The sequence below is a fragment of the Chionomys nivalis genome, chromosome 9 (genome assembly GCF_950005125.1).
Source record: "Chionomys nivalis chromosome 9, mChiNiv1.1, whole genome shotgun sequence".
NCBI classification, from domain to species: Eukaryota; Metazoa; Chordata; class Mammalia; order Rodentia; family Cricetidae; genus Chionomys; species Chionomys nivalis.
In genome coordinates this window covers 23411840-23437869 of record NC_080094.1, presented here as the reverse complement: position 1 = coordinate 23437869, position 26030 = coordinate 23411840, and the positions used below count along the sequence as shown (strand labels likewise).

Below are 26030 nucleotides of genomic sequence, written 5' to 3'. Positions count from 1 at the left end.
AGAACATGGGTCTTGAGCTTAGTTTCTGTTCTTTGTGTTCTTCTTTCTTCTCTGTTTGCTGTTAAGGTTTATTTGTTTTAGTTTATGTGTGAGTGTTTTGCCTGCACGTATGTATGTGTGCTTGATGCCTTGGAGATCAGAAGCGGGCATCAGGTTCCTGGAGTTGGAGTTACAGATGATTGTAAATCACCATGTGGGTGCTGAGAATCGAACTTGCGTCCTCTGCAAGAGCAGGCAATTCCCTTAACCACTGCAGCATTTCTCCAGCCCCTTGTTTTTGTTTTTAAACAGATTCCCCTGTGTAGCCCAGGCTGGTCTAAAACTTACTGTGTGGTATGTTAACCTCAAACTCCCAGAAGTCCTCTGGCTTCCCAGGTGCTCCTTCAGATGTCAGCCACTATGTATGCCTTGGAGTTAGGTCTCTCACATCGCCCTCCAGCTTCCTCATAGAGCCTCAGACACGCCCCCTCCTCTCTTGCTCAGATCTCCACATACATCACAGTGCCCCCCTCTCCACTGATCCAGACCCTGGTACAAGGGAACATCTTGGTGAGCGATGACGTGCTCATGTCTGCCATGTCGGCCTTTACATCCCTGGACCAGCCTATGCCTCAGGGGCCCCCACCTGTGCAGGTAAGGAGGCTGGGGCTTCTCATGGGGGTCCTTCTTTTTCTTTGCAATACTGGGGACTGACCTCAGGGCCTTATACATCTCTCAAGAGTTTCATTCCAGGCCTGCAAACTAACTCCTGTGAAATCAGAATGTTGTAAAAGAAAATGACTTTAGCTCCAGCTCCCTGACATGAAAGAAACTAGCAGCCGTCTCTGGCCGGCCTGCTGAGCAATGGAGCCGTGACAACCACTGTCCAGCTATTTTGAGTCCTGTTTTTATTCTTGGTCTAATAGAAAAAAATAGAAAATATAGTGGCTCCCCGAGATTTTCCAGTACACATAGGTGACCAGTCACCAAGACCAGATTTAAGTCTCCCAGAAGGAAAGGACCTGGTCCCCTGAACCCACTATTTGTACATACTGGTAAGCAGCTGATGTGTGGTCAGTGTCCTGGGAAACATCACCAATCAAGAGCCAGTCCTGCTTTATAAACTTTTGTTTCTTTTTGGCTAGCCTAGCCAATTGTCATAGAGAAGAGGGATCGCAGTCCCGAGCTGACGTCCCTTGATGTTCTCCCAGGTCTTTGTTTCTTTCCCTGTCTCAGTACTGTCCTCTGAGCTGCCCAGTGAGTTGCTGTCCTTTCCTTGTGCCCGTAAAGCCTTTCACGCTGATGAATGAACAGGACACTTCAACACTGTCGTTTTCTCTTCTGATTGCAGAACAGCTTGAATATGCATCCAGTGCCCAACTACCTCACCCAGCCTCCACCGCCTCCTCCACCCCCTCCACCCTTGCCTCCACCTCCCCAACCCCCGCCCCCTCCTCCCCAGACACTGGGCCCTTCTGGGCGTTCCAACCCTGTTGGGAATAGTGTGGTGGAGGTGTACAGCGCCGCCCCTATGGCAGGGAACGGAACAGTGGAGATCCAGGCGCTGGGGATGCAGTCCTACCCACCCCTGGAGGTGAGCGGATGCAGCAGTGTGGTGGGGTGGATGCCAGGCACTGTGCTAAGGTTACCATGGAGAGAGAACCAAAGCAGACCCAGCCTTCTCATGAGTGCCTGTGTCGGGAGAGGAGGGCTTTAATCAACGCGTTCAGTCTGTAGATGGGACATGCAGACTATTGTGAGGGCCACTTAGGGGCTGTGTAGCAGATTCTGGGTTTAAACCCAGATAACTAAATTCCAAAACTACTTGGTGAAGTTTGTGCTCTCTGTGTGTGTGAGTTCATGTGTGTGTGTGTGTGTGTGTGTATGTGTGTGTGCACATGCACACACGCACATGTGCATCTGTGTGTCTTTCTCTCATTTATTTAGTGGATGGGTCTGTGTGTGGAAGTCAGAGGACAGCTTGTGAGAGTTCACTCTCCTGTCCTGTGGGCTCTGGGGTTCAAACTCAGGTCATGAGTCTTGACAGCAAAGGCCTTGGCCCACTGAGCCATCTTCCTGGCCCAGTTTATGAAGTTCTAAGAGGTCTTGGGAGTAACTGGCGTGAGTGGACCAGGTGCAGCTTCTGTGATAATGAAGCTGCAGTAGCTGAAAGTAACTAGGGCCACAGTGAGGGTCCCCCTTATCGCTCCCTCTAAGGCTCTCCCCCCTCACAGTGCTGTCCTTTTAGGTGCCAAACCAGTGTGTGGAAGCTGCAGTGTACCCCACTCCCCCAGTGTACAGCCCTGGCAAGCAGGAATTCAAAGCAAAAGGACCCAGCTCCACTGCCCCTATGACCAGTGCAAGTGGAAACACAGTGGCCACCTTTGACTCCCCACCAACGCTGAAGACCAGACGTGCTAAAGGTGCCAGTGGACTCCCAGAAGGTTGGCCACCCACCCTCCCTGGGCATCCTTCCTTGGCCTTGGCCTCCCCACAGGCTGCTTGGGTCTGGTCTTTGTTGTGAAGACCTTTGGGATTGAGTTTGGTGGCATGTATGGAAAGCTTGAACTAGGAGACCAGGAAGCAGAAAATCTGGGAATTCCGTGGCGTGGTCGTCAAGCAGCCATATTTCTTCTGTTGTTCTGTGTCTCTGTCCCGAGAGCATGGCTGCATTTGTCAGGATGCCTTGTCACCGGAGGTGGCTTCTGAAATGTCAGCAGTCATCAACCTCGTGTTCCAGACAGTGAGGAGGAGGAGGCGGAGAAGGGTAAAGGGGACTCTCCCAGCTTCCAGAACCCTATACGAGACTTTCTTCCTGTGTAGCCATGTGGCCATGCATAGCTGCAGAGGGAGTTGGGAATGCTTGTCTTGGCCAGGAGCAGGAAAGAGGCAAAGGTGGCTCCCAGTTACACCAGTTGTGATCTTTCCCCTTTTAGATGTGCGAAATATGGAGTCAAAACCCAGGAGTAGATGTGGGAAAGGAACTGGAAATTTTGTTTGTTTGTTTTGTTTTTTTCAAGGTGTGTCTCTCTTGTGCATCCTTGGCTGCCCTGGAACTTGCTGGCCTCGAACTCACAGAGATCCACCTGACTCTGCCTCCCAGAGTGCTGGAATTAAAGGCGTGTGCCACCACGGCTCAACTAGGAATGTTTTAAGGGCTTGCTTCCCTTTCAACCTCTTCTCTTTTCCCTTCTTCCCGAAAATGCACATTAACATCAGTGTACACCCACTGGGGATTTAGGTCTTGGTCCAGGATCTCCTCTGTCAGTCACTCACAGTTTAATGGGAGAGATAAGCAGGAAATAAATCAATATTTATGAGTTTCTCTAGGAAGGAGATTACAGGGTAGAAAAGGACACAACCTGCCTATCTGTGTGGAAGGAAGTAGTCATGTAGGTATTGAGGGGGAAGCAGCAGGTACAAAGTCCTGAGGTGAGACCAGGCTTGCGAGCATCAGGGTTAGCAAGGAGTCCATTGCCGAGTGGAGAGAGTTCTGCAGTTGGCAGGTACAGAGGACACGGAGCTCTGAAAGCCATGGCAGAGGTGGTGGATTTCATCATGAGCAGAGAAAGCCTCTGAGGGGGCTTTGTCTGGCTCCCCCTCTTACACAGTCTGTACGCAGATGGAGATGTGCCAGGGCACATGTGTCTGGCCCCAGATACAGGGGAGAAGTGGCTGGAGGTTTCCCCTGTCCCCCGCACCAGGCCCCCAGCCTGACCATGCCTCCCCTTCCTTATCTTTCAGCTGCAGGGAAGCCAAAGGCCCAGAAACTCAAATGCTCCTACTGTGACAAGTCATTCACCAAAAACTTCGATCTTCAGCAGCACATCCGCAGGTAGCGGCCAGGTAGCCCTGGGGGGAAGGGCTCCCTTCTCAGGGCCTGTGCCCATCTGCAGGCCTACAGTGCAGAGGAGGAGGGTTCCCCACATTCTTCTCAAATCCGCGGACCGAGCTTGCCCACCAAGGCTGGAAGAATGGCATGTCTGTGTGGGCGGGTACCCTTGAACTGAGGGAGGCTGCACACACAAGGCTGCCTGTCTTCCAGCTGCGGAAGGGTTAGCTGGCAAGTTGCCAGCTGTGCCAGCATAGCTCACTAAAGAGGATCCTTCTTGCTCCAAGAGTCCATTTGTAAAATGGTAGGGTGGGCAGGCTTGGCACCTCCTCACAATGTGGGGGGACTTGGGGTCTGCCATGGCTCTGGTGTTAGGAAATCAGGAACAGTGTGGTGTGGTGACTTCGGCTTTAATCCCTAAAGAGTCCGTGGAGGAAGTCTCAGCTTGGAGCTAATCTGTCTTTGACACCTGTCATGAATTTGTTCATTTCTGAGAGAGGGAGAACCTAGACTGCAGCCACAGGGGCACGACATCTGTCTAGACCAGGGTCTCCCAACCCTGGCATTACTGGAACTGGCACCTGGGGTCAAGTCATGCCGACTGTGCTTTGTGGAAGGTTCACAGTTCTCCTTAGCTCTGACAATAGATGCCACCACCACATCTCCCCACAGCTGTGACCACCAGAAATGTTTTCAGACATTGCCAAATGTTGCTGGAAGCAAATTGAACCTGGTCGGGAACATTTGGCAATACTAGAAATGTCCAAACTGGCACCGCTAACCTTGCGTGGCTGTTAGAACTTGGCTACTGTAGCTGAGAAACAGGCTTTTCAATTTCCCTGTAACGAAGCCAAGTGTGACTGGTCCCATACAGCTGGTAACTTTCTTACTGGGTGGTGCCACTTTTGATCTTCAATGACATTGTTCTATAACCCCTGGATTTTTCCATTACTGCGTTTTCAATACATAGCTATTCATTAAAAAAAAATGACTTTCCATATTCAGTGACAACTAATAGGGAGTTTCTCAAAATTATTTTAAAAGCTGGGCATGGTGGTGCACACCTTTAATCCCAGCACTCTGGAGGCAGAGGCAGGCGGATCTTTGTGAGTTCGAGGCCAGCCTAGTCTACAGAGTGAGTTCCAAGACAGGCTCCAAAGCTTCAGAGAAACCCTGTCTCGAAAAAGCCAATATATATATATATATATATATATATATATATATATTGTAAGTTTTGAAAAAGTGTGTTGAGAGGATTTATCACAGCTCTTGCCTCGTGTGTACAAGACCCTGGGTCAAATCCCAGCACACAAAACAATAGGGAGTTAATTTTGCCGGGCATGGTGATACACACCTGCAATCCTGGCACTTAAGATACAGAAGAAGATCAGGAGGGGCTGGAGAGATGGCTCAGCGGTTAAGAGCACTGACTGCTCCTCCAGAGGAACCATATTCAATTCCCACCACCCACATGGTGGCTCAACCATCTGTGACTCCAGATCCAGAGACTCCGCCATCCTCTTCTGACCTCTGTAGGCACCAGGCACATATATGGTACACAGACATATACACAGTCAAAACAACATACACATAAAACAAAAATAAATTTTCAAGAAAAAAAGTTTTCTCCCAAAGCTGGGTTTGGCTTGGTGAAGAGCACTGGCATGTGGGAGATCTGTGGCTGCCATCTCTGTGAGGGCAAAACAAGCGAACAGACTGCCCTGAAGAACAAATGTCTATTAATTTATAACTGAAAAAAAAAAATCCAGCAGCCACCAAGTTGAGGAAGTACTGGGGCCCAGGAGATGACTCAGTAGGTAAAGGATTTGCTGTCAAGCCAAATAACCTGGTTAAATTTGGGGAGCCACATGGTAGAAGAGAACGAACTCCCACAAGATGTTCTTTGACCTCCACACATATGCTGTGGCACTGTGGCACATTCATGCTTACACACACACACACACACACACGCTTCCTACTCGATACTTCAGCAGTCAGGAAATTGTCATCTCAGATGTGCGGTGGCCATGGAGAAGATCTGCTGACCGAGCACCTCCAGATCCAGGTCTTTCTACCTTTGATCTCTCTGACACATTGGGAGAACAGGTTCTAGTGGTGTCAGGACAATGGCCAGCAGCATCTCTAGGCCTTCCTGGTGGCCGTGGGCTCCTTGGTGGAGGCTGTGTCCCTATTTCTACATGAGAATGCTGACTGACCTTGTTCCCATAGCCACACAGGGGAGAAGCCCTTCCAGTGCATTGCATGTGGTCGCGCCTTTGCCCAGAAGTCTAATGTCAAGAAGCACATGCAGACTCACAAGGTGTGGCCGCCGGGGCGCAGTGGTGGCACCATTTCCCGAAACTCTGTCACAGTGCAGGTCATGGCTTTGAACCCCAGCAGGCAAGAGGAGGAAGACTCAGGTGAGTGGAGTGGGAGGAGCCACTCCCCATTCATCCCTTCGGAGGCTCCAGAGGCAATTTCCGATTGTCTGTGGTACTGGGGACCAAACCCAGGGTCTCTGCGACATCCCCAACCCCAGCATCATAGGTTTTGATGCTAGTTGGGTGGCTTCCATGATGTCTCTGAGCTTCAGCCCAATTTGTCTGTGAAATGGGACCTGGAGAGCTGAGCATGGTACACATGTATCACTCCAGCCTGGTGAGTCTAAGATGGGAGGATCAGGAGTTTGAAGTCAGTCTCTGCCACATAGTGAGTCTGAGTTTGGTCTGTGCTGTATAGCGGCTTCTCTAAAGAAGGGGCATAGGGTGAACAGAAGAATGCCAAGTATATAAGATATGTGACATTACTCTAATCCTGTGCCCTGGCAGATGTAGGTATTACTCACTAATTACTGTCTGTTTCTGGCTGAGCCTGGATCCTGTATTAGAATCCATTCCTCCCTCCCCCCTTCCTTTCCTCCTTTCTGCTTTCCTTCTTCCCTCTGTACCCTTCCCCTTCCCCTGAGTCTAGACTGACCTGAAACTTGCTACATAGCTGAGAATGACCTTGAATGCCTGCTCCTCCTGAGTGCTATGATTACAGACCTCAGACCTAAGTTACTTTACCCAGTTTTTTTTTGTTGTTGTTGTTTTGGTTTGGTTTGGTTTTTTTTTTTTTTTTTTTTTTGTTTTTCAAGACAAGTTTTCACTGAGTAGCCCTGGCTATTCTGGGACTTACTCTGTAGACCAGGCTGGCTTCGAACTCACGAAGATCCATCCACCTGCCTCTACCTCCCGAGTGCTGTGATTAAAGGCGTGTGCCACCACTGCCCAGCTACTTTACCCAGTTCTGTGTGGTGCCAGAGGTTGAATCCACGGCAGGGCTTATTCTAGACCACAGGCAAGCACTTGACCACTGAGCTCCTTTACTGGTCCTCAGAATCCATTTTCTGTGTTCCGTGCTGTGTCTGTAGTTGATCAGCAATGGAAACCATTGGGTGTCAGTGGGGCATCTGCTCTCCAGATGTTCTTTGGGATTCTCATTCATCCGAGCGTTCAGGTGCTCCTGAGCTAACAGTCCTGTCCCAAACACTGGTTTAGTTCTCCCATGTAGGGCTGGGGACTTATTAGGCTGATAAACAGAACTGTCAGTGGAGATTTAACGTGAGTACCATGATGTAATTTGAAGTTTTTTAGTAGCCCAGCCTGGTAGCACATGCTTATAATCCTAGTGCTTGGGAGGCCAAGGCAGGAGGATTGTGAATTTGAGGCCAGCCTGAACTACAGAGCAAGATCTTGTCTCAGAAAAACAAAACAGGAGGCCATAGAGACGGCTTAGCAGGAAAGCACTGCTGTTCAGTCGTGAAGACCAGAGTTCCAGCCCCAGCACCCACATCCTGTGGCTTACAAACATCTGTAACACACCCCCTTCTGTCCTCATCAACACCCACTCACACAGACACATAGATACACATAAGTGAAACAGAAACAAAATTTGAGATAAAGTTAATCTATTTTACTGAACCTGATACCCTGTTTCGCAGGTAACATGAAGGAATCATTGAGGTTCCTTTTCCTTTGTAGAGCTGGGTATGGAACCTGGGCCCTTCTGCTCTTCCTCAGAGCCACACCCTGTAAATGGATTTTTCTTTGGGTCGCCAGCTCACAAAAAAATGATACAGAGACATTAATTATGAAAGCTTGGCCTTAGCTTAGGTTTGTTCCTAACTAGTTCTTATAACTTAAATTAGCCCATATCTTTTAATATACTTTTTTTTTTTTAAAGAATCTCTTCTGAACTCTTTTTTTTTTTTTTTTTTCAAGACAAGGTTTCTCTCTAGCTTTGGTTCCTGTCCTGGAACTGGCATTGTAGACTATTCTGGCCTCAAACTCACAGAGATCCGCCAGCCTCTGCCTCCCTAGTGCTGGGATTAAAGGCGTGCGTCACCACTACCCGGCTTAATCTACATTTTTCGTGTGACTCAGTTACCTTTACTCTGTACTGTCCATCCTGTTCCCCTGCGTCCGGCTGGTGATTCCGCATTTCTTCCTCCCAGAGCTCTCTCTGTCCACAAGTCTCACCTATATCTCCTGCATAGCTGTTGGCCATTTAGCCTTTTATTTAACCAATCACAGTGACTTATCTTCACAGTAAAGGAATATTCTGCAACACACAACACCCCAAAGCCATATGGAAATATTGTATGCATTTATTTGCTGAATTTTGGAAGTCAGTGTGTATTTACATTTACGGCATATCTGTCTGCACTAGGACCGGCTGCCTTCCAGCTCTTTCATGTCACCTGTGACTGGTGACCACTGAATAGGACAGTCGTAGAGCCAGAGCCATAGTTCTTCCTATCCAAGCACCAGGGTGAGCAGCCCCAGCCACATGCCAGTGGCTGACGAGCCTTTGGCTGGGCAAGTGCCAGTGGATCTTGTTTATCTGACCCACCAGTGCTCTTTTGGAGCCAGCCCTCTTTTGTGCCTGGGTTTTGCTTTCTGAACTCCTACAGGCCCAGCACCAGGGGCGACCCATTCAGCATACATGTGGAGTCTACTGTATGCCAGGGGCCACCCATTCAGCATACATGTGGAGCCTATTGTGTGCCGTGCCGTGGGCTGCAGAGGTAAGGGAGCAGGCCCCTGATGTCAGGGAGAGTGGGGGACGGTCTAGTGAGCAAAGAATGACAAGGCCTGGGAGGCAACCTGAATATGTCTAGGAGTGTTCCGTTTCTAACACCCGTGGAGAGATCACAGTCTGAGTGAAGGCAGGGAGCGGAGCAGAGGTCACCAGCTGTCTCTTAGTCAGAATGTGTTTCAAGGGCTGTGGATGTAGCCCAGGATGGCCTGGGTTCAGTCCTCAGCACTGTATAAACTGAGTGTGGTGGCTCAGACTTACAATCCCAGCACTGGGAGTTAGTGGAGGAGGATCAGAAGTTCAAGGTCATCCTCAGCTACAAGCGTGTTTGGGGCCAGCCTGGACTATGTAAGAGCCTGTCTGAAAAAATAAAATAAAGAATGTATGTTAGTATTTCAGCATCATGTCTGACTATGCTGGAATGCATACACTTATTACGGTCCTGAATACAGCGTTTGAGAACAGGTCTGTGGTCGCTGTCCCAGGATGTCCTGCATGGTGCGGTTCTTGTCCTGCCTCACTTGAAACCCTTCTCTGTGACTTTTTTCTCTCGGCATAGGGTTGGGCCAGACCCTGCCCAGCACCACACAGCCCCAGGCCTTGCCCGCAGCAGGCGAGGATGAAGCGGGCAAACCGGAGGCCAAGCAGGTGGTCCTCATCGACAGCTCCTACCTGTGCCAGTTCTGCCCCAGCAAGTTCAGCACCTACTTCCAGCTCAAGTCCCACATGATCCAGCACAAGAAGGAGCAGGTGGGTGGCCATGAAAGCAGAGGGCACAGCTGCCCGTTTGTGAGCTTGATGACAGTAGGTTCACAGCTGCCTGAAAAGGGACGGGGATTAGGCCAGCCTTCTCCATGGCTCTTTGTCCTGAAGATAGACTGCTGGAGGGATGATAGATAGCTAAGTTAGACGGTTGGGAAGTTTGTTATCTGACCTGGCAGGAGGCTGAGCCAGGGCAAGCACTCAGCTCAGATTCAAGGGCTTTGTGTCTTGTCTTGCTAGTTCTGGTGGCTGTTTCTATAAAGCATGGCCCTGTCTTTCATGTGGCTTACCTCCTGCTTGCTGCCTCCCCCCCATTTTTTTTACAGACAGACAGGTTCTCACTGTGCAGCCCAGGCCGACTGGAACTGTCCATGTAGACCAGGCCAGCCTCAGATTTGCAGAGATCCACCTGCTTCTGCCTCCACCCTGCCCCATGCTCTATTTCTGACTGTTGGGGTGTGTGTGTGTATGTGCGCGCGCATGTGCATGTGCACGCAAGTGTTGTGGAGCATGTGAAGGTCGGAGGACAACTTAAGGAGTTGGTTCGCTCATCTTACCAGGGGTCCCAGAAATTGGAGTCAGGTTGTCAGTGGCAAATACCTTTACCAGCTGAACTGTCTCGCTGTCCCATCAGGGTTACCCGTTGTAGAAAATCCAGTCATATTTCTCATGAACAATGGCAACTTTCCTGGGAGAATTCTCTGTAGCTCTTATGGATTACAGACTGTTTTGTTTTTATTTTTGTTTTAAGTCAGGGGCTCACGAGGCTGGAGCTGTGGCTTAGTGGTTAGGAGCACTGAGTTTATTTCCCAGCACCCACATCAGGTGGCTTACAACTGCCTGTAAGTCCAGCTCCAGGGGATGAGGCCTCTTCTGGCCTCTGAGGGCACCTGCACTCATAGGTACGTGCACATACGTGCACTGGGGATGACCCTGAAGTTCTGTCCTTCTGCCACTGAAATAGGGCTGCACGCGTGCTGGGCAAGCTTGCTATCAACAGAGCCAGCTGAGCTGTGTCCACAGCTTCAGAGCTCGCTCTTGTCATGCAGGAGACTATTCATATACGGATAGCAATAGAAGACTGGCCAGTAGTTAGGGTTTTATTTCTCTCCTATCAAAATGGCCCAGAATGAGCAGTACTGGGCTTGTCTAGCAGGCTAGGCATGTCATCCAGGGCCAGGCTTCTGACTTCCTGCTCTAGAACCCTTAGCTTGTGGTGTTCACCCTCAAAACTGCAGAATAGTTGCCGTGTCTCCATCTATCACATTTATATTCCAGTCAAGATAAGTGCAAAAAATATGGAAAGGGTTCCTGCTAGCAGGATTTTGCCATTTTGTTTCGGGAAGGATAATCACCCCCAAGACGGTTGCCTGCATATCATTGCCAAGAAGAGTGACATGGCTGGTCTAAATTCAAGGCTGTCAGGAGGACCAGGGGTTTTACCCAGTCTGTTGGTACCCTGGGCAAATTGGAGTTGACTTCATTAGGAATAGAGAGCGTTTGACACTGTGTAAGCACTTGAGGAATATTGATGAATACCAGACTTCTCAAAATATTGAAAGTGTATTTCTTATATAAGTGAGACCAGGCACATGTCAGCATGTCACACAGATCATGAAAGAAGCAGTGGAAATGATACAATTAATGAGAATGTGTGGAACATACCTCCTGCATTTGACTGTCCCCACATCAGACCGCTAAGGTAGACACAGATTTCATTAATGTCTCTTCCATAACCTTGGGAGTTACCTCTTCTATCTAACAACAACAACAACAACAACAACAAAATCTCTCCCATTAGGAATAGGAAAGTGGCTCAGGGGTCACATGCAAGGCCCTGAATTACATCCATAGCATCACACACATACACACAGAAATAATTTATACTGGATTTTTTCCCAAATTAACGTTGAACTTGAGAGTCTGGGTCCTAAGTCAATACTAAATAGTCAAAAATAGCCATGTTCCCAAAGAGCAGGAGGACCTTAGAAAAGTTTGTTGGGTAACAATTCCAAAGATGATCCCCAGGCTAGTGTCGTCTGAAAACATGTTTGGGCACCAACATCTGCCAAGTCAGACACTCTGGTAGTGGTACCTCTCAAGTTTTCTTCTTCTTCTTCTTCTTCTTCTTCTTCTTCTTCTTCTTCTTCTTCTTCTTCTTCTTCTTCTTCTTCTTCTTCTTCTTTCCTCTTCCTCCTCCTCCTTCTTCTTCTTCTTCCTCTTCCTCCTCCTGATATGGAGTCTCAAGCTAGCTGTAAACTCACCATGTTGCTAAAGATTATCTTTTTTATTTTTAAAGATTTATTTGCTCTATTTTAGGTGTTTGAATGTTTTGCCTCTGTGTGTGTGTGTGTGTGTGTGTGTGTGTATCATGTGTATGCCCAGTGCCCTGGTCAGAAGAAGGTATTAGATTTCCTGCTGTTGGAATTATGGTCATGAACTATCATGTGGGTGCTGGGAATTGAACCTGGGTCCTTGCAAGAGCAAGTGCTCCTAACCCTCCTAATGGCTGAGGTATTGCTCCAGCCCCTCTGATTGTGATATAAGATGCCTTTCTTTTCCTGCCTTTTCTTCCCGAGTGCTGGGATTGCGGGTGTGCCCCACTGCCCTCTGCTAATGGTATCCATTCATTTGAGAGCCACGGCATTAAAGACCATAGTGTCGCCACTTCACCGTATTTCTAGGTCTTGGGTAATTTTTATGGATCCATTCAAGCTTCACAAAGCCATAGGGAAAGGTAACTGGCCAAGAGAAGAGAACCCTGCAATCACAGTAAAGCCAGGAGCTGAATCTGGTGCCATAGCCTGTGATCCTAGGAAGCTCATGCAGGAGAATCTCAATTCAAGTCCTGACTGAGCTACAGAGGGAGTTCAAAGCCAGCCTGGGTGAACTTAGTGAGTACCTATATCACAATAAGAAGTAAAAAGAGAGCTAGAGATAAAATTCAATGGTAGGCTGCTTGCCCAGCATTTGGGAGGCCCTGGTTTCATCTGTAGGGACCAGGGGAACTGCTGGCAGGTTGCTCACAGCAGTGTTTATAGCCCCATGCCAGGGTCACAGGGTAGGGGTAACAAGAGGCAACTCCCACCTCTCTCACCTCCCAGTGTCTCCTCCCAAGGTGTACAAGTGTGTGGTCAAAAGCTGTGCCCAGATGTTCCCCAAGCTGGACACCTTCCTGGAGCACATCAGAAGCCACCAGGAGGAGCTGAGCTACCGCTGCCATCTCTGCAGCAAGGACTTCCCCTCACTGTATGACCTGGGCGTGCACCAGTACTCCCACAGCCTCCTGCCGCAGCACAGCCCCAAGAAGGACAGCACCGTCTACAAGTATGTGTGCATGCCACCAGCCACGCTGGACTGGGGGCAGGGAGCCTGGTTCGGGCTGCTCAGAATCTGTGAAATACTGCAAAGGGAAACTGAGGCTAAGAGCTGGGGTCCAGTCTGAGGTGTTTGGGCAGGAGTAGGAAAAAACGACACTGACTCTTCTCAGGCCGTTCTTCACCTGTCAGGCATTTATCGTAGAAGCCTCACCTTGAAAAGGGTAACGAGAGGCCAGAAAGATGGCTCAGTGAGTACAGGTGCTTGCTACCAAGTCTCACGGCCTGGGTTTGATTCCTAAGACCCAACTGATGGAGGAAAAGAACTCATTTCCATTATTGTTCTCTCAGTCCACTGACACACACACATGCAAAATAAACAAATGCAAAAGAAAAGAAAAAAAAAACGTTAGCTGCGCATGGTGGTGCATGCCTTTAATCCTAGCACTATGGAGGCAAAAGCAGGTGGATCTTTCTGAGTTCGAGGCCAGCCTGGTCTACAAAGCGAGTTTCAGGACAGCTGGGACTGTTTACACAGAGAAACCCTGTCTCAAAAATCCAAAAAAGAGAGGAAAAAGTATTGAGGGCTAGAGAGATGGTTCAGTGGTCAAGAGTATTTGCTGAGGACCTGGGTTCAGTTTCTAGCCCCCACATGGTGGTTCATAACTGCCTGTAGCAGAAGAGAGATCTGATGCCCTCTTCTGGCCTCTGTGGGTTCCTGCGGGCACAAGGTGCACATAAACTCATGCAGGCTCACACACATAGACAGAAAACAGTCTTAAAAAACTGGTGTTCTAGGGCTGGAGAGATGGGTCAGCAGTTAAAGGCTAGGCTGCTGACTGAGAGCAGCTATTCCACAAACAGTCCTGAGCCTATGAGGAGAGGTGGTGACAGGTATCTATCTGGGACACCTTCCACTAAATATTTTTACGTTGGGATGGCTTTTATGTTTCGTGCAAACTTAAACCTGTAGGGATTTGTCTGGTGACCTCTGTTACCTCAGAAACTTCTGGGTGAGGCGCCTGGGATTAAGATAAGCAAATGCAGATCTTTGAGCCAGAATTGTTGTTGCTCAGGGAGACAGACGGGTGTGTGAACAAATGCTTCTTGTACACTATAATGAAATGCTGCCAACCTGCCCTCAAATAGCTCAGGAGGCAGCTGCTTCAGGGTTGCCTGAGGGTGATAGTAAGTACGATGGAGCCATCTGCCAGTGCTCAGATCCCAAGCTGATGAGAGCCAATGCATGACTTTGGAGAAAGTGTTGAACACAGCCTCAGTTTCCTCTCCTGTGATAGGGGTTCTGGCCATGCTCAGCCTGTTAGAACAGGACTGTCCTCATGTCACTGCCCCCAAACATCTCATGGAGTCCTGGGTGATTTCACTGCACAGCCAAGGATGACCCCTGACTACTTTATCTCCACTTCTCTCAAGTACTCCTCTGTAGCCAAGGCTGGCCTTGAACTCTCTATGGAAGGGGAGAATGACCTTGAACTTCTGATCTTTCTGTATTACCTCCTGAGTGCTGGGATAACATCCCTTCCACTGCACCTCACTTATGCAGTGTTGGGGACCAAACCAAGAGACTTATGGATGTTCGGCAAGTATTCTACCAGTTCAGTTGTCTCCCTAGACTACCTGGAGATTTCTCTCCCACCCGCCAGGTCCTGAACAGCCTCTCTGAGGCTCAATATTAATTACAAACTGTTTGGCTCATGGCTCAGGCTTCCTACTGGCTAGCTCTACATAGAAATTAACCCATTTCTGTTATTCTGTATTTTACCACAAGGCTTGTGGCTTGTTACCCCACATCTTGCTTCTCTGGCAGCTATTGGTGTCTCCCCGACTCCGGCTTTTTTTTCCTGTATCTTTGCTTAGATTTCTCACCTGGCTCTATTCTGCCTAGCTATTGGCTAAATCAGCATCTTTATTAACCAATGGTAATAAAACATATCCATGGCACACAGAAGGACATCCCACATCACTAGATCCCCCTCCCTCCCTTCTTTGCTGCCAGTTAGTGTCTCCTAGGTAACCCTGGCTGACCCTAAATTCACTATGTAGCTGAAGTTGGCATTGACTTTGAAGGGACCTTCCTGCTCCAGCTCCCTGAGTGCTGGGATTATAGACCAATACCACTGTGCCTAGCTTTCTCCTGGATTCTTTGTAAGGGTCAAAAAAGAGAATTTATTTAAGCACGTATACATAGTCCTTGGAACACAGGAGGTGCTCAATATGAGATTGCCACAGTTCTTTTTGCTGTATTATTCAGCTGTGTGCAGAAACCCAAATGACAATGGCACAGAGGAAGATCTGCCTCTCCCAGCAGGTAGTCTGAGCTTGTGTGGTGGTCACATCATGTTTTAGGGGTCCAGGCTTTGGCAGTTGGTTGCTGTGTGTTCTTGGAGTTGAGTAGAGTGGCCTGCCTTTGGAATGTCCCCAGATTCTCATTCCTGCTACTCACTGTATTTTGTTTGTTTGTTTGTTTGTTTTGTGGTTTTTGTTTTGTTTTGTTTTTTGAGACAGAGTTTCTCTGTAGCTTTGGAGCCTGTCCTGGAACTCACTCTATAGACCAGGCTGACCTCAAACTCACAGAGATCCACCTGTCTCTGCCTCCCGAGTGCTGGAATTAAAGGCATACGCCACCACCCAGCTTGTGTTTGTTTGTTTGTTTGTTTGTTCTCTTCTTTCCTTTTGTTGTTTGAGTCAGAGTGTTGCTACATAGCCCTGACTGGCTTGGAGCTTGATATATAGACCAGGCTAACCTCAATTAGTCGCAATCCTCCTACTTCTGCTTCCTAGGTGCTAGATTAGAGGTATGTACTACCACACCTGCTCCCACCTCCTTATCTTCCCTTTAAAAATAAGATTTATTGCCTGGTGTCACAGCACAGGCACCCCTGACACTATGGAGAGAGACATAAGAATTCAAGGCCATTCTTGCTCACCCACAAGTTTGAAGCCAGCTTGGGTCCTATAAGGTACTGTCCCAAAATAATTTTTAAGAGATTTATTGATGTTATTTGCTCCCTGGTTACAAAAGTTATTTTTGTTAAATACAGAGAAAAGGATATATTTTTAAGTTTGTTGTTGTTATTTGCCCGTGGAATGTCAGAAGAGGGCATTGAGTCCCTTGAAACTAGAGATGGTTGAGAGCTGCCATGTGGGTGTTGGGAATCCAACCCAGGTCCTTTGGGTGAGCAGCCAGTGCTCTTAACCACTGAGCCATCTCTCCAGCCCTGATTTTCATTTTTTTAAATAATATTTATTTATTATGTATACAATATTCTGCCTGTGTGTATGTCTGCAGGCCAGAAGAGGACACCAGACCTCATTACAGATGGTTGTGAGCCACCATGTGGTTGTTGGGAATTGAACTCAGGACCTTTGGAAGAGCAGGCAATGCTCTTAACCACTGAGCCATCTCTCCAGCCCCCTGATTTTCATTTTTTTTTATGGTGAAAAAGTGTATATTTAGAATTAGCCGGCTGGGCTCAGTTTAGATGATTCCAATCTTGTTGGCAACATCCAGAGCATCATAATCAGGAGTCAACCGAACATACGCCTTCTTCTCTCCGTGGGGCCTTATGAGGGTGTTGACTTTGGCCACATCGATGTCATAGAGTTTCTTCACAGTCTGTTTGATCTGGTGCTTGTTGGCCTTGACGTCCACAGTGAACACAAGTGTGTTGTTGTCTTCTATCTTCTTCATGGCTGACTCGGTGGTCAGGGGGAATTTGATGATGGCATAGTGGTCAAGCTTGTTCCTCCTGGGCACGCTCTTCCGGGGGTATTTAGGCTGCCTTCGTAGCTGCAGGGTCTTGGGCCGCCGAAAGGTGGGTGATGTGCAGATCTTTTTGTGGCTGTGGACGCCTTTCAGCACTGCCTTCTTGGCTTTCAAGGCCTTCGCTTTAGCTTAGGCTTTGGGAGGGGCAGGAGCTTCCTTCTTTGCTTTCGGCACCATCTTGACGAAAAGGGTCCCTGATTTTTATTTTTTTTATTTTTTATTTTTTTTTGTTTTTTTTTGGTTTTTTTCGAAGCAGGGTTTCTCTGTGGTTTTGGAGTCTGTCCTGGAACTAGCTCTGTAGACCAGGCTGGTCTCGAACTCACAGAGATCCGCCTGCCTCTGCCTCCCGAGTGCTGGGATTAAAGGCGTGCGCCACCATCGCCCGGCTTGGTCTATATTTTACTACAAGGCTCATGGCTTGCTGTCTCACATCTTGTTTCTCTGGTAGCTGCTGGTATCTCCCTAACTCTACCTTTTTTTTTTTTCCTTTGTCTTTGCTTTGCTTGGATTTTCCACCTGGCACTATTCTGCCTAGCTATTGGCCAAATCAGCATCTTTATTAACCAATGGTAATAAACATTTTCACAGCACACAGAGGGGCATCCCACATCGCTCCTACACCTGTCTCAGCAGCTCAGCTGAGGGTGGGGAATCTCAGAGCGGAGTGCACGCATTTGAGAATGAATTTCATGTAGGATTTTACCTCCTGAAGTTGGTTTTGGGGAAGCAAGGGAAGTCTCCATACTTGCTAGAGCCCATCTCTCTTCCTTCCCACTTAGGTGTGTCAAGTGTGTCAATAAATACTCCACTCCTGAGGCCTTGGAGCACCATGTACAGACAGCCACTCACAGCTTCCCCTGTCCACACTGCCAGAAGGTAGGTATCACAGGATCTTCTTCACAGGAGGCACTGAGAGGGACAGTGCCCTGCCTGAAGGCTTCGGCTAGCCAGGTGTGCTGGTACATGCCTCTAATCCCAGCACTCGGGAGGCAGAGGCAAGCAGATCTCTGTGAGTTGGAGGCCAGCCTGTCTACAGAGTGAGTTCCAGGACAGTCAGGGCTGCACAGAGAAATCCCGTCTCACAACAACAAAGACGTGGATGATCATTCAGTGACAGAATTCAGGTTGTCTAGAATGGCATCTGCAAAGAAGACTTTGCCGAGAGTGCTGACACCTGATGTGGGTCTTGAGGGATGAATAGGAGTTTATGAGACTAAGAAAGAACGGTCTTTGTGTAGGAAGAACAGCAGCAGCCTGGGTGGCAGCTCAGAGGGACTGTGCTTTGGCTGGGCTCAGAAGTGCTTAGAGAGCCGAGCAGTCTGCAGGGCTGAGTCTGACCCTCTGGCCTCCAGCCCTGTGGGCAGGCAGGATGATGTTTCCAAGAAGCTCAAACCAGGTTCCCTGAGCTCAGAAGGTGGTGAGGGAAGGGGTCCTGGAACCTAACCTGCCACGATCCTGTCTTTCTCCAGGTCTTCCCCTGTGAGCGCTACCTGCGACGTCACTTACCCACCCATGGCAGTGGTGGCCGGTTCAGGTGCCAGATCTGTAAGAAGTTCTTCCGGAAGGAGCACTACCTCAAGCTTCATGCCCACATCCACTCAGGTGGGTGCCCTATGCACCCCTCTCCCCGTCTCTGGCCTGCCCGCTGTCCCTTTTCTTTCTGTACTGCCTCCTTTCCCCTGAATCCCTCTTCCTGTTCTCAATACTGAACCTCACTCGCCTGTCCTCACCTGTGAACCTGGGACTCCCACCCCCTCACCTGTGAACATGGGGCTCCATCATCTTACCTGTGAACATGGGGCTCCCACCACCTCACCTGTGATCATGGGGCTCCATCATCTTACCTGTGAACAAGGCTCCCACCCCCTCACCTGTGAACATTGGGCTCCCACCCCCTCACCTATGAACATGGGGCTCCATCATCTTACCTGTGAACATGGCTCCCACCCCCTCGCCTGTGAACATGGGGCTCCCACTTTCTTACCTGTGAACATGGGGCTCCCACCTTCTTACCTGTGAACATGGGGCTCCCACTTTCTTACCTGTGAACATGGGGCTCCCACCTTCTTACCTGTAAACATGGGGCTCCCACCTTCTTACCTGTGAACATGGGGCTCCCACCACCTCACCTGTGAACATGGGGCTCCTATCACTTTGAAAGCAGAGGTGAAGCAAGAGGTGGTGGTGGACGCCTTTAATCCCAGCACTTGGGAGTCAGAGGCAGGTGGATCTCTGTGAGTTCGAGGCCAGCCTGGTCTACAGAATGAGTTCCAGGACAGCCAGGGCTACACAGAGAAACCCTGTCTCAAAAAAATAGAAATAAAAATAAACAAGAAAAAGGAGGGAAGGAAGGACGGAAGGGAGGGAGGGAGGGGAAGGGAGGGAGGAGAGAGAGAGAGAGAGAGAGAGAGAGAGAGAGAGAGAGAGAGAGAGAGAGAGAGAGAGAGAAAGAAAGAGAGAGCTGGGGGGGGCGGGGGACTTGACTCTGCTCTCTGGGTGCCAGCCCTGCTAGGCTACCTCATGGCTACTGTAGGGTGACTGTCCTGCAAATTCCTACCTCCTCTACTAGGTTCCCAGCTTGAGGTATAGTTAAAGTTTTTAGATTGTTAAATTTTTATGGAGGGGGGAGAGACAGTATCTCGTATATAACCAAAGCTGACCTTGTACTCCTGATCATCCTGCCTCTACCTCCTGAGCACTAGGATTACAGATCTGTGCCGCAAGATTCAGTTTTGTGTGTGTGTGTGCGTGTGTGTGTGTGTGTGTGTGTAAAATGGGTATGGACGTGACATACATGTGTGGTCAAATGGCAGCCTTGGGTATTAGCTCTTACCTTCAACCTCACTTGAGGCAGGGCCTCTGTTGTTTGCTGCTGTGTACACAGGCCAGCTTTGGGGTTTACGTGCCCAGGGATTCTGTCTCCACCTCTCATCGCCTTTAGCCTTACAGGATGATAGATGTGTGCTCCTCTCCCAGTTTTATGTAAATTTAGAGATTTGGACTCAGGTCCTCACACTTGGGCAGCAAGCATTTTACCCACCGAGTCATCTCCTCAGGCCCAGCATTCAGTTTTATCTTTAAAATAAGTACCGGCTGGGTGTGGCGTACACCTGTAATCCTGGCTACTCAGGAGGCGGAGATGGGAGGGCCAAGTGAGTTTCTCTTTCAACACAATACCAGACCAAAAGCAAATCCCACGCTAGAACCTGTAGGTCCCAGCTTTTACGGTGCTCCCAGCTCCCTCCCTAGTAACTGCAGTTACTGCCTAGTTTGGGTGACAGATTAGAAAAAAAAAATATTTGTGTGAACTGATGTCATATGCATGTGTACCCTCAGAGACCTTAAGAGAATGGTACCAGCAGTTGTGCACTGCCCAACATGGGTGCTGCTGGGACCTGAACTTAGGTCCTCTGAAAGAGCTGCTGCAAGCTCTCTTAACTGCCGAGTCATGTCCTCCAGACCCTCTGATCTTGTTTTTTATCTGTTCAAAACACATTCTTTTATGTAAGCGAGCACATGGTGTAACTCTATTATCTACCTATTTCCTTAACAGTATGTCACAAAGACATTCCTAAGCAGTGCTTTCCTTACCATAGCTGCTCACTTTTATTATTACTATTACTATTATTACTATTGCACTGGGGATTGAACCTCAGGCCTCATATAGGCCAGATAAGCCCTACAAATGAGCCATACTCTAACCCCAGATCCTTCAATAAGTTTTTCAGCCATTATTATTATTATTAGTTAGATAACATTACAGGTTATAGTGGTGCATGCCTTTAATCCCAGCACCCAGGAAGCAGAGGCCGGCAGATCTCTGAGTTAGAGGCCAGGCCTGGTCTACAGAGTTCCAGTACATCCGGGGCTACTCAGAGAAACCCTGTCTCAAGAGGGGAAAAAAGAAAACTGTGATAGGGGTTGGGTGGAGAGATGACTCAACGGTTAAGAACACTTGCTGTCCTTCCAGAGGACCCAGGTTCAATTCCCAGTACCCAAAGGTCAGCTCACTACTGTCTGCAACTGCAGTTCCAGGGCATCTGGTGCCCTCTTCGGGCCTCCTTACATTAGGCATGCACAGGCACGTGGCACACAGACTTAAATGCAGGCAAATAACGACATATACATAAAAATAAAAATAATTACATATATTTAATTAAAAATCTATTTTAAAGCTGGGGTTATGGTGTGGTGGTGTCGTGCTTTCCTAGTGAGCATCAAGCCTTGAGTTCCAGGGTGACACATTCCTGTAATCTTAGCACTTGGTAAGGCTGAGGCAGGGAGATTGGGCACTCCAATCCAGCTTGGGCTATGCAGTGAAAACCTGAACAAAACCCATCCAAACTCTGCCAAGTCAGAAGAGAAGCTCCTCCTCCTGGGGGATTCAGACTGGTGTTCCCGCGTCCCCACAGGCGAGAAGCCCTACAAATGTTCAGTGTGCGAGTCTGCATTCAACCGCAAAGACAAGCTGAAGAGACACATGCTGATCCACGAACCCTTCAAGAAGTACAAATGTCCCTTCTCGTAAGTAGGGGCTGCCTTATTGATGGGGTTGGGCTGCGTTACCTCAGAGAGGCTAATGTGGAAGGCTGGACTGAGGGCCTCTCCATGTGTCCGTTGGGCCCTGCCTACCTCACTCCCCACTGCCCCCTTGCCTAGCCCTTTGATCAACAAAGGCAGGCGCAGGCACCAGCGAGAAGATTTATGTGCCTGCGCTCCCTAACTCGTGACTTTGGGTTCCAGGATGCACACTGGCTGCAGCAAGGAGTTCAACCGGCAGGACAAGCTGAAAGCCCACATTCTCTCCCACGCTGGTAAGGGGCTTAGGTGGGGGAACTGGCTGAGATACGATCCCCAAGACACAGCTATTGGGAGGAAGAGCAGGCACCGGTATGACGCATATTGTCCCGGCCTGGGGTTTCTGCTCTTGTGTTCATGGGAGCTAGAAGCCAGGTCTGCGCTGGAGGCCTTGGCATAGCAGAGGTGAAGTAGATGCAATCCCAGTCCCTGGGGAAGTAGATGTAAGCAGCTGAGCTGGACTATGTCAGTGCCATCCAAGATGTGGCTAAGGGATTGCTGGGAAGGCCGGACAGAGGTCTCCAAGTCACCTGCTTGGGCAAACAGGAGTGCTTATCAGCATCCCCTCCACTGTCCATGTCCCCCTCCACTGTCCATGCCCACCCCTCTACCAACTGTCCATGCCCACCCCTCCACTGTCCATGCCCACCCATCCATTGTCCATGCCCACCCCCTACCCACTGTCCATGCCCACCCCATCCACTGTCCATGCCCACCCATCCACTGTCCATGCCCACCCATCCACTGTCCATGCCCACCCCATCCACTGTCCATGCCCACCCATCCACTGTCCATGCCCACCCATCCACTGTCCATGTCCACCCCTTACCCACTGTCCATGCCCACCCCTCCACTGTCCATGCCCACCCATCCACTGTCCATGCCCACCCCCTACCCACTGTCCATGCCCACCCATCCACTGTCCATGCCCACTCCCTCCACTGTCCATGCCCACCCCCATCCATTGTCCATGCCATGCCCACCCCCATCCACTGTTCATGCCCACCCCTCTACCACCTGTCCATGCCCACCCCCATCCATTGTCCATGCCATGCCCACCCCCATCCACTGTCCATGCCCAAACCCCCATCCATTGTCATGTCTCCCCTCCACTGTCCATACTGACCCCCATCCATTGTTCATGTTTCCATTCACTGTCCATGCTGACCCCATCCACTGTCCATGCCGACCCCCTATCCATTGTCCATGCCCACCCCCCTATCCACTGTCCAGACTGACCCCATCCACTGTCCATGCCCACCCCCCTATCCACTGTCCAGACTGACCCCATCCACTGTCCATGCCCAACCCCCTATCCACTGTACAGGCTGACCCCGTCCACTGTTCATGCCCACCTCACATCCATGGTATGTCAATGTGACATCTTCCCCTTACTGTAACAATCAAAACTGTCTCCAAAAATTCTTGTGGAGATAAAGTGGCTTCTGTTCAAAGCTTGAAAATGGTAGCATAGACTAGGAAGATGCCTCAGCTGGTAGACACTTGCCTGGCATGTATAAAGCCCTGGGTTTAATTCCCAACTACACATAAACTAAGCATGGTAGCAAAAAACTAGGGGGCTAGAAGCAAGAGCTCAAAGACATCTTTGGCTTCATAATAAGTTCAAAGCCAGCCTGGGCTATGTGAGACTTCCCCCTCCTTTTTAAATCAGAAATGAGAGAGAGTTGATCAAGGACTTTGACTTTGAACAAGGCTTTGAGCCTTGGTGCTGTCAGCTTCTTGCTGGGTGGTCTCAGACAAGCAGCTGTTCCTTTTGGGCCCCCAATCCCAGGAGGCTGAAGGGCGAAGGTATTTACAGAAGGAGCCTAGCCCAGCAGGGTTAGTGTGGAATCAGGGAAGTCCTCCACAGAGCCTAGGCTTGAGGAGAGAGAGGAGCTAGGAAGAGAGAACAAGTGCAGGCCCCTGGATAAGGCAAGCCCAGAGTAGGGGGCGTGGAGAAGGGGCTGGGCAGACCACACCCCGATTTGTAGGGAAGGGCCTCAGAGCAGGGCTTAGGCACCAAGCCACTTACTGTTTTGTGTTTTACAAAAACATCTCTCTCTCCCATTGGCAGTGGCCTGAGGGGCACAGGTGAGGCCAGCAGCCCAGAGGTGGTGGCTGCCTCTGGCCACCCAGGGAAAAGTGGTGTGACCTACAGAGTCCACCAAGGCTTAAGAACTAAGCAGATTGTTTCAGACGCAGGGAAAGCAAGTGCAAAGGCCCAGGGGCAGGAGAATGCACAGTGTGGGGGAAGTGACAAGGGACAGTGGAGCCAGCTGAAGACTGGCCACACACTTGTCTGCTCCGAGGCTTCAGTTATTCCTGGGTGGGACGAGTGCGGGGGTGAGGGGCTGTGCCTCTCCCTGATGGCCCCTCACTCCCCAGGCCTGAAGCTCCACAAGTGTGGTCTGTGCAGCAAGTCCTTCAGCCGCCGAGCCCACCTGGCTGAGCACCAGCGCTCACACACGGGCAACTACAAGTTCCGCTGCGCCGGCTGTGCCAAGGGCTTCTCGCGACACAAATACCTCAAGGATCACCGCTGCCGCCTGGGCCCCACGAAGGACAAGGACTTGCAAGCCCGGAGGCCTCCCCGGAGGAGAGCAGCCCCACGTGGTGGCAGCATCGTCGGTGCGCACAAGGAGGAAAGCCCTGTGCCCGACCCACTGGGACTGGAGGAGCTAAAGGCTGCAGGGCCCGCACCCGAGGCTGCTCCGGGCAAGCCACCCTTCGAGCAGGACGCAGTGTTGTCCATCGTGGTGGGCGGAGACCCAGAGCTGGTGGTGCCCGGGCACACCGAGGGTCTGGGGTCCAACCTGGCACTGGCCGAGCTGCAGGCCGGGGCTGAGGGTGCATGTGCCATGCTTGCTGTCCCGGTCTACATCCAGGCCTCCGAGTGACCAGGCTGGACTTCCCGGGTGGGGGGCCATGGCACAAGCCCTTTTGGAAGTTATGTATCAACCCTATGCCACAGCTGTCCTTCAATGCCCTGTGAATCGGCTGAGGAGCCCCGTAGCACTCACAGGGGCTGAGGCAGGCATAGGCTGAGGCTCTAGGGCATAGCAGTGGTAAGAAAGATGGCCAGGGCTGAAAAGATGACTCAGTGGTTAAGAGCACTGGCTGCTCTACCAGATGACCCAGGTACAATTCCCAGCACCCACATGGCAGCTCACAACTGTCTGTAACTCCAAGATCTGACCCCTTAACACAGACGTACGTGTAGGCAAAATACCAATGCAAATAAAATAAAAATAAATAATTTAAAAATAAATAAATAAAAATTAAAAAGAGAGATAGTCAGACATGAGATGCCCAGGAGCTGAGTGATGGAGGCTGGTATTTGGGTCTTGTCCAAGAGAAGGCGGGGTGGTTCTAACCACCTATCCAGGCTACCTAGGGTGGCCTCAGATCGGGCTGCTCTTTCTGCTGGCTCAACACTTCCTGATGGCGCCCTCAGAGGACTGTTTGAGGTGTGTAAGTGGCACTCAACCTGGGGCTTAGAGTGTAGCTAGCAGCCAGACCTGGCTTCAGATGTCCCAGTGTGGCCTCGAGCAAGGCGCTTCACCTCTCTCTGTTCCACGTTCCTCACCTGTACAACAGGACTTGATAGAGTGCTACCTCTTAGAGCGTCCTGAGGACAAAGGGCTGCACACAGTACCCACGGCTTGGAAACTGCTCAATAAATCTCAATAAATGTTTTTATCAGTGACATGTGTCCAAAAGGCTCAGGCCTGAGCCTTAGTGTTTCCTTTCTTAGCCCCGAAGGGGCAGTACTCTCCTCTAAAGCACAGGCTGATATGCCCTGAAGTGCCCACACCATAGTCAGCCAGGGAGAATCACAGAGGAGCAGGCTTGCCCAGACGGGTGGTAACTCTAACAGTTGGCAGCACTCAAGAAGCTGAGGCAAGAGGATTTTGAGCTTCTGGCTAGCCTGGGTTACAGGCTGCCAACCCCCTCTCTTCCATGGGTGGAGACCCGGTGGTTTCCAGATGCTATTACATAGCATGTTTTGTGCGAATGGCCCCTGGAAGAGGTTTATACTTGTGCGTGGGACTTCAGAATGCTGGGTCTTCCCCGCATGCTGTCAGTTCAGAAGCTCTGACTATAGACAGAAGCCCTCCCCATGTCCCACCTTGAGCAGTTCCCTCCGTTCCCAGCTGGTTCGGGTGGGAGGCAGGTAGGAGAAAGAGCCCTTAACTCATGTTTATCCATATCTTCACAGCCATCCTCTGGACCATGTTGCTTCTGTTACAGAAAGGGAAACTGAGGCAGGGCACAGTAGAGTTGACTGTTTGATGACTGAGCTGCCTAGAAGCCTGGCATGATCTTCAGAACCTCTGTGCTGAGACCCAAGGCTAGAGCTCAAAACCATACCTGACTTCCCACATGGGGGGGGGGCAGCTGCAGGAGGGGCAAAGCCATTGGGGATGGGTGAGGGCTCCAAGTGTCCCATCTGCAAAAGAGCTAGAGGACTGATGGGGACAGGGATTTTTGAAAGAGATGACATTTGAGCTGGGGCTTTGTTTTGGTTCACGTGATTGGCTGGCCGGCTGATTGGTTGGCTGGCTGGCAGGCTGATTTTCTGAGACGGGGCCTCACTCTGTAGCTCACTAAATAGCCCAGCCTGGCTCCAAACTCCTGAAGTCTCAGCCTCCCAAGTGCTGGGATTACAGATGTGGTCCCCACACCTGCCGCCACA

At 50.0% G+C, this 26030-nt stretch overlaps 1 protein-coding gene and 1 pseudogene across 4 annotated transcripts in view; one reads left to right on the top strand and one right to left on the bottom strand.

The window, feature by feature from the left end:
• Positions 1–25009, top strand: part of Znf341 (zinc finger protein 341) — a 38247-nt gene extending 13238 nt beyond the window's left edge. For 2 of the 4 annotated variants that reach the window (XM_057781927.1, XM_057781930.1), the window contains 12 exons: positions 484–633; positions 1331–1573; positions 2228–2423; positions 3724–3814; positions 6041–6231; positions 9450–9640; positions 12771–12979; positions 17536–17632; positions 18226–18358; positions 21169–21280; positions 21500–21570; positions 23720–25009. In XM_057781927.1, coding sequence (XP_057637910.1) covers positions 484–633; positions 1331–1573; positions 2228–2423; positions 3724–3814; positions 6041–6231; positions 9450–9640; positions 12771–12979; positions 17536–17632; positions 18226–18358; positions 21169–21280; positions 21500–21570; positions 23720–24231 — 2196 coding nt within the window. In that variant the 3' untranslated portion in view covers positions 24232–25009. The remainder of the gene's footprint in view (positions 1–483; positions 634–1330; positions 1574–2227; positions 2424–3723; positions 3815–6040; positions 6232–9449; positions 9641–12770; positions 12980–17535; positions 17633–18225; positions 18359–21168; positions 21281–21499; positions 21571–23719) is intronic. The other 2 variants (XM_057781928.1, XM_057781929.1) reach the window with 2 other exon arrangements.
• LOC130882050 (60S ribosomal protein L23a-like) lies at positions 16469–16933 on the bottom strand (annotated as a pseudogene).
• Positions 25010–26030: the final 1021 nt, after the last annotated feature.